The 10,000-nt window shown below is 45.8% G+C and overlaps 1 protein-coding gene across 1 annotated transcript in view; it reads left to right on the top strand.

Annotated features, from left to right (window-relative positions):
- lama1 (laminin, alpha 1) overlaps window positions 1–10,000 on the top strand; it is a 62,869-nt gene that overhangs the window by 35,704 nt on the left and 17,165 nt on the right. Inside the window, exons 21-33 of the mRNA XM_062521912.1 lie at window positions 870–1,050; window positions 1,178–1,314; window positions 1,720–1,953; window positions 2,332–2,475; window positions 3,886–4,068; window positions 4,529–4,714; window positions 5,429–5,556; window positions 5,679–5,799; window positions 6,246–6,386; window positions 6,886–7,004; window positions 7,901–7,987; window positions 8,368–8,561; window positions 9,382–9,524. Coding sequence (XP_062377896.1) covers window positions 870–1,050; window positions 1,178–1,314; window positions 1,720–1,953; window positions 2,332–2,475; window positions 3,886–4,068; window positions 4,529–4,714; window positions 5,429–5,556; window positions 5,679–5,799; window positions 6,246–6,386; window positions 6,886–7,004; window positions 7,901–7,987; window positions 8,368–8,561; window positions 9,382–9,524 — 1,998 coding nt within the window. The remainder of the gene's footprint in view (window positions 1–869; window positions 1,051–1,177; window positions 1,315–1,719; window positions 1,954–2,331; window positions 2,476–3,885; window positions 4,069–4,528; window positions 4,715–5,428; window positions 5,557–5,678; window positions 5,800–6,245; window positions 6,387–6,885; window positions 7,005–7,900; window positions 7,988–8,367; window positions 8,562–9,381; window positions 9,525–10,000) is intronic.

Raw genomic sequence — 10,000 nt, forward strand, 5'->3', positions numbered from 1 at the left:
AGAACTATTTTTCATCAGGATCATCACGCTTGGACTGGATTATTGTGAAAGCAACACAGTACAGTTCCTTTTTCCAAACTCTCTTTGATGCCATACTGACTTACCACCATCAGGATAATGAAGTCTCTGACACTGTCGATGAATGCTTAGTGTTGCACTGTGAAAAGTTTTTGTTGTGGTTGGAGCCTTAGGATGCCTTTTGTGAATTGGGCATCCACTTTAGCGTGACGTAGTCATACTCATTCTAGTCAGGATTGGAGTCTAATACTGCGCCATTGGGACGTGATTATGGGATGTATTTCAACTGATACAGGGGGGAAAATGCCTCTGCACTCAATTGGATAGACCTAACCAATCAGAGCATTGAAATAGCCTCTACTGTGAATCCTGTTGCAACCAAAGCGCACTCAGGTGACGTGATAGACGAGTCACCATTGCCTATCTGTCCATCATTGTACATAGCCCGCCCACACAATTTGATTGGAGCAGTTGGGTTGAACCCTCTGGTTCTGAGATAGTTGCTTCTCAATGGAGTCCAGGCTGAATTCCCCAACCTCAAATTTTGTGGGGGTTAAATTCGGGTCGGCTTTGACAGGAAGGGGAATTCCTACATCATGTTATCGTGAATAAAACAAAGTAAAAATGTCTCTGTGAGCAGGCTACAGCGCTCGTACCATATACGGGTCCAAGTGCCTACGGGGATCCAGGTTCGAATCCGGCCTGCGGTCACGTCCCGATCCGACCCCATCTCTCTCTCCCACTTGTTTCCTGTCTACATCTTCACTGTCCTATAATAATAAAGGCAAAAAGACCAAAAAAATATACTTAAAAAAAAAACCAAAGTAAAAATGTCTCTGTGTTTCTCACAGGTGGGCTTCTCAGGTCTTCTCAGTGGTAAGGGGTGCGCCGTGTGCAACTGCAGCCAATCAGGTTCCACCTCAGTGGCGTGTAGCGAGGACGGTCAGTGCCAGTGCATCACTGGGGTCGCGGGGGTCAAGTGTGACCACTGCCAGAAGGGCTACTACAACTTCAAAGATGGAGGCTGCACAAGTAAGACACACATCCACAACATGAAAGCAGACATTTCTTAAGAAGTCCCGATCCTATTTCTGTCATTTTTGTTGTGAAAGAGAGGATATTTAAAGTTTGTCGGTTTCTTCCCTGCCGCTGACCTCAGCCTGTGACTGCGCTCACACCCATGGCAACTGTAACCCGGAGACCGGGGAGTGCATCTGCCCTCCACACACCGAGGGAGAGAAGTGTGAGCGGTGTGAGGAGAACCATTGGGGTCATGACCCCTTGACAGGCTGCAAGGTAGACCCCTCACACACACACACACACACACACACACACACACACACACACACACACACACACACACACATACACACACACAAACTGGACCCTTTTTCTTCCTTGGCAGCCACTTCACATCCATTCAGATGCACATTTTTCAGTATCGGTATTAGATACATGTTATACTGTAGTATGTTATCCATGAACTCCCAAATATAATGGCTTCCATAGATGTTGGCAACCCTAATTCACACAATCGCCATGTACAACCTCAACTTTGTGAATACAAATAAGTATGTAGATACACACACACACACACACACACACACACACACACACACACACACACACACACACACATACACACACACACACACACACACATTAAATACTCCTCTGATTCTGGTTCTCTCTCTCCCCCAGTCGTGTAACTGCAGTAAGGCCGGCTCCTTGTCCTCCCAGTGTAATCTGACCACTGGCCAGTGTCCGTGCCAGGTGTCCTTCGCCGGCCCGAGGTGCGACCACTGCGCCATGGGTTTCAAAGACTTCCCACAATGCACCGCATGCAACTGCAACATCAATGGCACACAGGAGAAGTTCTGTGATGAGAAGCTGGGAGTTTGCAACTGTGAGGAACAGGGTAGCTGCACATGCAAGGTGAGAATGCTAGACTACAAGTCCCATCATCCCCTTCTGTCTCAGCTAATTTATTCTGTGCCATAGAGGACAGGCTATCCACAATTACGACAGTTCCACCGAAGAGTTGTAAAAACTATGGTCTCACTCAATGATGAATTGTTTTACTTTCATATCATTTCTTTACAATACAGCCTTCACTATTTGCACCCATAATTGGAAAGCCCCCAAGGTTGCCATAAAAGGGCTGAAGACACTAAATGACAAAAAAGTTTAACCTTATGAGACCTTAGAAGGGAAAAAAAAGGACATCAGAAGTAAAACTTTTCAAGTGCGCACTGTCATAATATTAATTTTGTTCATTTTAACGTGACCCTCTTTGCTCCCTGTGGTTGCCAGGCCAACGTGGGCGGAGGCGGATGTGATGAGTGCAAGCAGGGCACGTTCGGCCTGACCGGCGAGAACCCCGCAGGCTGCAGCCCCTGCTTCTGTTTCGGGGTCTCCTCCGACTGCGAGGAGATGAGCGGCCTCGTGAGAGTTCCGGTGAGTGAACCGGCCAGAATCCAATAACGGAACACTGGGGGGACCCGTCTGAGTACTGAGCACTAAGCAGACATACTGCTAGCAGTTAATTAATGAATCAATTAATAGCTAATATATCATATAGTAAACCTGTTTCTCATGCAGTAAAGATTGAGGGAAAAGTCCTGAGGAAGTATTCACTCATACACAGACACACACACACACACACATTATCTCTTTTGTGAGACACACTCACATCATCATTATCACCATCGTCCTTGGCATCATCATCATCATCATCATCATCATCATCATCACATCTTTGACTCTTGCAGGAATAAACAGCTAATTGCTTTAAAGGCTAAGCTATCGGAATGCCTGATGAATATTTCAGGGCTCTCTCAGAGGCCTACTCTGGAGTAAAAGTTTTTTAATTGGCTGCTACGAGGCATTGATTGCGCTCTTTTCCTCTCTGATGCATAATGAAAAGAGTTCCTCTGGTGGCCTCCCCGGGCCCGCACACACAAGTCACCGCTCCGCTACGCCCGCCCGTCTCAAGGACACAGAGATTAGCTTTTTAATGTGCAAGGCCACCACACGCACAGAACATAACATCCAGGACCAGGATATGCTACGTGATGATTACAAGGCTGTACAAAAGAGCTGATCGTTTTTTGGGTTTTTTTGCAGGGAGGTATGCCTTACTAGCTGACAAGCTGTCAGTGAACCACACTAATAGTGCTTTAGTAACAAGAGCAGTAGAAGAGAAGTCTCTTTTTTTTTTGCAGTCGTTATCTGAACCATTAGGAAATTAATATTTCGTTTTTCAATATTTTAATATACTTTAAATGTAATGTTCCATGATCTTGCCTTCTTTTTTATCTGGTTAGTGCATCGAGCGATTAGTTTGATGAATGGTTTCCTGATGTTAATACCTTCCGTCTGTGGTAATTTGGCTAGCGATATGATCTCTGAGCTGCTCATTGTCTGTGGCTGGGTAATGGGGCTCTGGGATGGGGAGAGCGAGGAGTCTCAGGGTGCAGTGTCTCTCAGATAAGCATGTCTCTAAACACGGCACAGCAAGTTCAGCTTGCATATGCCCTTCCTTTCTCTCTCTCTCACACACACACACTCTCTCTTTCTCTCTCTCACACAATCTCACTCTCTTTATCATTTTCTCTTTCACACTCTCTCTCACTTCTGGTGGTCTCCCTTTTGCCTGTCTGACTCTCTCTCTCTCTTTCTTTCTCTTTCACTCCTGCTTGCTCTCACGCTGTCTGTGTCTGTTATTTCCTCTTCTGTTTGTCAATATCCTTTTTTCTTTCTTTCTTGTCTTTCTTTCTCTCACTCTCTTTCCTTCTGACCTTTTTCTCATTCCCTTTATCTCTCTTTTCTCCCCCTCTCTCCACTCCCCGCCTCTCCCTCCATCAGCTGCTGACGCTGGGTGAGGACCCAGAGCGCCTCCATGTGGTCAGTCAGAGTAACCTGCGGGGGACGCTGGAGGGAGTTTACGTGCAGGACGCTGAGATGCTTCTGGACGTCAGCCAGATCCAGAACTCCCCCCTGACCGGACCCTACTACTGGAGACTGCCCAAGCACTTCCAGGGCCACAAGGTGGGTCCACCTGCTCTTACACGTATTGCCTTTTTACATGAGAGACTGAATGGACCTCTCTGAATGTGTTATAATAATACATCAAGCACTATGAGTTAAGACTCTTTTTAAACCTAAACATTAAAAACAAGGACAGTATTTTATTGATTGTAATTCAATCCTTGTTGGTGAGGCTGGTTGGACTTTTATGTAATATGTCCTGAATGGTTTCTGATGCCATGCTGTTATGTATTATTGTTTGTGATCTAGATTGGTATCAAATAAACATAACAATATGATGAATTGATAGATAGATCAATAAAGTATCTATCTATCTATCTATCTATCTATCTATCTATCTATCTATCTATCTATCAATAGCATCGAACACACAACAATCCCATGACTTAGTGTCTGGAAAGGGCAATAAGATGTCTTGAACTGTATTTAATGTCATTTGTCTTTGTTTGTTCTCTGGTAGCTGTTGTCTTACGGAGGAAAGCTGTCATACTCCATGGTCTACTACGCCATGGACGGCGCAGGCCTGGCCAATCACGAGCCTCAGGTGCTGATTCGTGGAGGTCACCTGAAGAAGGTGGTCATCTACATTGACATGCCCGCCCCGGAGAATGGCATGAAGACCCGGCAGGATGTCTCTCTCACCGAGGTGAGCCTCTCAACCATCCCACTTACTGTCATACTTTTACTGATAATTTTGGTGGTTTTGGTAGTGGGTTCGCTTTTTGGTTTTCATAGTTTTTTTTTTATCCTTTTTTTGATTATGAGTTATGATTTATGATTTAATTATTATATCAGAATCATATCCAGTGTTTGAGAAGTCAACTCAAACCCAGAGGATCATCGACTCATCGTACAGGCAATAGCTTTACATCCTCTCGTATCGTCAGTGTGTCTTGCGTGTTGCGTCTCGCCGACATCATTGTCACTCCTTAAGTATTCTTTGTCAGTTTTAGTTGGTGTCTGTTTGGATGGGTTGTCATGTTGCATCACCCCAGTGTTGAGAGGGATGGGTAGAAGAATAATAAGGGGGGAGAACTAACACATGCACGGGCTGGCAGATGATGAAAAGCAGGAACACACCTGGATGATAGGTTTAAGATAAGATGACAAGCTCTGAATGAAGAAAATGTATATCTTTGACATGTGTACTGAATTATAACACTGTACCATCAAATATTTCTTATTTGTGTGCATGCTCAATTCAATGTTTTTTTTAAAGCAGGGAAGTGTGTGAAAAATAGTATTCATGAATGCACTGAAATCTTGATCTTTGTCGCGGGACGTTAAGGATTCATAGGTCTTTGTTCTTTGTTCTTTGTTTGTATGTGTCTTGTGTAACTGTGTTTTGTTTTATCAACAGCACAAGTGGAAGTATTTCAACTCAGTGTCTGAGAAACCAGTGAGCCACTCAGATTTCATGTCCGTCCTGAGCAACATTGAGTACATCATCATCAAAGCCTCGTATGGAACCAGTCTGCAGCAGAGCAGGTAGACACACTTCCTACTTCCTGATGATGCATTTCCCCATGATGCATTTCCTTTCTGTGTTTGCCTAGGCCCTAGGGCTAGGCCATTGATTCTAATGTTTCTCTTCCTTGTCAATCCTCCAGGATTGCAAACATCAGCATGGATATGGCGTTAGACGCCGAGGACGGGTCCGAATCAGCGGAAGTGGCGCATTTGATTGAGTCCTGCGAGTGTCCACGTGGTTATGCGGGACTATCCTGCCAGGTATGGTCTGCAGTAGTGACCCGACCGCTTTTGAAAGCACAAACACACAGTCAATGTAGTTAGCACTCAATCTTAACAGTTGCCTGTCTTGAAGCCATTCTGTTCAATACTGTGTCAGTGATTTTATATGGACATGATACAAGAGCAATAGCTTGTTACATGATGTTTCAGACATAAAATGCATTATATATAACCTGTCAATTGTGACTTTGAGGGAAATTCTGAGGCAACAAATGTGTGTCTTTGTCTCCTCATCATCATACTCCAAACAGCATATCCCAGTTGCTATGTTACTGCATCCACTTGACTAAAGCCCCAGTCCATCCTCTGACCCAGTTAGTACCCATGCGGACCTGGTCAGGGCTGGGAGAGAGTGGTGCTGCTGGTGCTGGTGTTGGTCTCTGCCCTCATTGTAAATGGCTCCATTGTCTGTTGTTGTGTCTCAGGAGTGCGCCCCTGGCTACTACAGGCAGCCGGTGTCCGAACTGAACATGAAGGGGATGAACCGCCCGCTCATCCAGCCCTGCGTGCCTTGCAAGTGCAACAACCACAGCCTGGCCTGCGACCTGGAGACCGGAGAGTGCCTGGTAATCTGACCACACACACGCGCAGAACTATCACAGCCGTTACAGCAATCGCAGTTTATGGCCGTGGTGTTAAGGCCGAGCTTATCTTTGAACACTTTTGTTTCCTGCTAGCTTTAGTTTGGCACAGCCCACTCGTGCAAAGCACGACGCTTTTATCCAAAGTGACACAGACTTGCAACGAATCGAACCTGAGTTGACCGATTTTCGGTGACATTACTGCTGCTCGACCTGAAGGGATAACTGCCTGTGTCAACTTTATATGAAACAAAACATTTGACAAACCAAAACGAAATATTAAGATATCCTTTTGCTATGAAAGTATGCCACAGTATAAGAAGCGTTTACACTGTTAAAAAACAACAACAAAGAACCCATCCGGTATTGTGTCAGCGTTGGCCTTGAGCCCTGAGTGCAGGTTGCTGTGAAGACCAGATGCTCTCTCTGTGCACCAGTTCCTCTTGTGTCCTCACCGTGTGCTGATTCTCTCTCTGCCACCCAGGGATGCCAACACAACACGGCCGGCGAGAGATGCCACGTGTGTGCCCAGGGCTACTACGGCAACGTCAAGGGCTCCATCAGCGACTGCTCCCTCTGCGGCTGCCCCCTCCAGACCAACAAGTAAGACCGCACCACACCAGACCACACCGCATCACATCGCACCGCACCTCACCTCACCTCACCACACCTCACCACACCACACCGCACCGCACCACACCGCACCGCACCGCACCGCACCGCACCACACCACTCCATTCCATTTCACTGTGTCCACACCAATCCACTTGTCTCCATTGATACCACAACACTGTTAACTGGGTCACTGTTAACCCTCCACTGTGCTCTTGTGCTGTTGCACAAATGTCTTGAGTTTCATGGATTTGTAACAAACTGCCTGTGCCATGCCTGAGCGAGCCCATGCATCTTATGCAGGCCAATGGAAATGCCTTGTCCTGTTACGATGGACGCTGAAATGACAATCACCATATTCTGCAGCTGTCAGGCACACAATGCACGTCTGGTGTGCAAGACGATTCGCTGATACCTCTCCAGTGCGTCTCTCTGACCTCGTTTTGGCCCATCAAAGTTAATCATTTGTGTCAAGGCTAGTAAACTGATAGCATCAACAACATGATAATGTCATAGGGATCAGGTGACTGTTGTGTGCTGCACATGCAACCTATAACCACAAGGGGGCAGTGTGGTGTCTGTGATTTCAAATGCCTTTCAGCAAATCGCTTGTGATAACTCTGTTATGTATGTGCAGTGGAAGTAGCAAAAATGAGACTGCAACCAACCGCCAGCTGTATTAGATTATGAAGCAGATGTAAACACAGCCTGTCATGTCAAAGCCCATATGCCAATCCTCCATATCCTCTGGCACTTCACGATAGGACTTCAATATGTCTAATCACTGTATTAAAAAGAGTCTCAGATGTTAGCAGTGTTTACAGTAATGCGTGTGTGTTGGTGTGATTGCTCAGTGTGTTCTCTTCTCTTCTCTCCTCGTCCTGCAGCTTCAGTCCCTCCTGTGTGCCCGAGGGCGTCGGGGACTACCGCTGTAACGCCTGCCAGCAGGGCTACGAGGGCCGCTACTGCGAGAGGTGAGGGTCAAAGGTCACATGATGCCTCATTAGAGGTCAAGAAACGGGAGCACAGGTCACTTATGCTGTGGTGTCCTGTTAGAGATACGGTCATGCGTCCCCACCTGTGGGATGACACTGTGAATAGGGCAAACATCAATATGTCAGTTATGATGGAACTATCACAGTCTATGTATTCTACTCCCAGCCATTTATGGACTGATAACATGCCATGTTCTTGTATTTGTTAATTTTAGCAGATGTAATTGTGATTAAAGTTGGGGTTAACTTGAGGCTAATATGTATTTTTTAATATAGCATTTAATATAAGTGAGACACAATATGACATATTATGTGAGCAATATATTGACAGAGTTGATAAGTTGATCCTCATCCTTCAGGTGCTCAGTGGGTTACTATGGCAACCCTTCGGAGCCGGGCGGTCGCTGTCAGGCGTGCCAGTGCAGCGAAGCGGGGTCCCTCCACCAGGTGTGCCACCACCTGACGGGCCAGTGCGACTGCAAGGTGGGCGTGAGGGGACACACCTGCGAGGAGTGCGATGCCCGACACGTGCTGATCGGGGACCAGTGTGTGTGTGAGTATCCGGCGCAGAACGTGGCAAAACACTGTGCCCGCAGAGACGGGACATATTTAGTGCACGCACCACACAGCGGGCGCCTCTCAACATCCCTCCTCGATCCTCGATGCTCGGTTCCAGGCTCGTTCCCACTGATCTATAACTAGCACTGGATAGACTATCCCATTGTTGCCGGCTAGATCAGTGAGGATGAGGACCGAGGAAGGAAGGGAGGATGTACAATATAAAAGACGAATGAGAGGCACCACGCAGTGTGAGCCTGTGAATATCCCCACAAGACCATAAAAAGGCTGATATGCGGAAACGTATTAATTGAAGCAAAATACGGCGCTCAGAGACGGATAATGCATTTATCACACTGAGAGCATGAATACTCCCAGCAGACCACAAAAGAAGTGTACGGAAAGACACAACACGTTAATTAAAGGAACGGAATTACACAACATATAAATGGAGAATTTTAGAGTAAACAGATCAACAACAGATTAAAGAAAAGAACAAGCCCCCAGTAATAAACACATTAGCATGATGAATAAATATAGAACAAATATCTATGAATTATTAATGAGAAAATTAATAATATAATTTTAAATCCTATCGAGTGTCCAATTGTTAAATGTTATGTATTTGTTATTCATTAATAAGCACTTTGTGTTCTGTTCCCTGTTTAATGCATTGTTTTGTTGGTTTTATTTGACTGACTGTCTTGGTTGTGTTTTAGGTTTGTTCTTGAGTGTGTTGTTTTGTGCTTGTGATGGATTTAGTTATTTATTTCGTTCCACATTAAACATGTTGTTCTCTCCCCCGCTCTGCACAGCTTGTGATGACCAGTGCACAGGGGTCTTGCTGGATGACCTGGACACTTTGGAGTCGTCCGTGTCCTCTGTGAACCTGACGGGCATGATCCTCGCTCCGTTCAGTCTGCTGGTGTGCCTGGAGAACCAGACTCGAGAGATTCAGGTCAGAACATGTGAAGCTCTTGCGGCGCACGGTGGCACAACTGGCTCCAGCACCTACACCACACCACATTTGGGACCACATGCCCACGGGCACTGGGGTTCCAGTCCGACCCGGGTCATATCCTGTTCATTTCCATCTCTCTCTCTCTCTCTCTCTCTCTCTCTCTCTCTCTCTCTCTCTCTCTCTCTCCCCCACACGCTTCTTGTCACCCGCTTAATTAAAAATTAAAGCACATAAAATCAAATTGAACACATTAAAAAAAAACTATAAATATTTAAAAAAGAAAACTTGAACTCAAGTCTTGAAGAATTAAAGTGTTTACTTTGCAAATGCTGTTCAAATCTAGCCTGACATAGTCAAACTCAATTCTAGTCCATACAGAATTTCCCGACCTCAAATGTTGTGGGAGGAGTTAAATTTGTGCTTGCTTCCAGGCTAGGTCAAATCAGTCCAAGTGATTATTACTACATACCTTA

This window comes from Sardina pilchardus, chromosome 19, assembly GCF_963854185.1.
Source record: "Sardina pilchardus chromosome 19, fSarPil1.1, whole genome shotgun sequence".
Taxonomy (NCBI): domain Eukaryota; kingdom Metazoa; phylum Chordata; class Actinopteri; order Clupeiformes; family Clupeidae; genus Sardina; species Sardina pilchardus.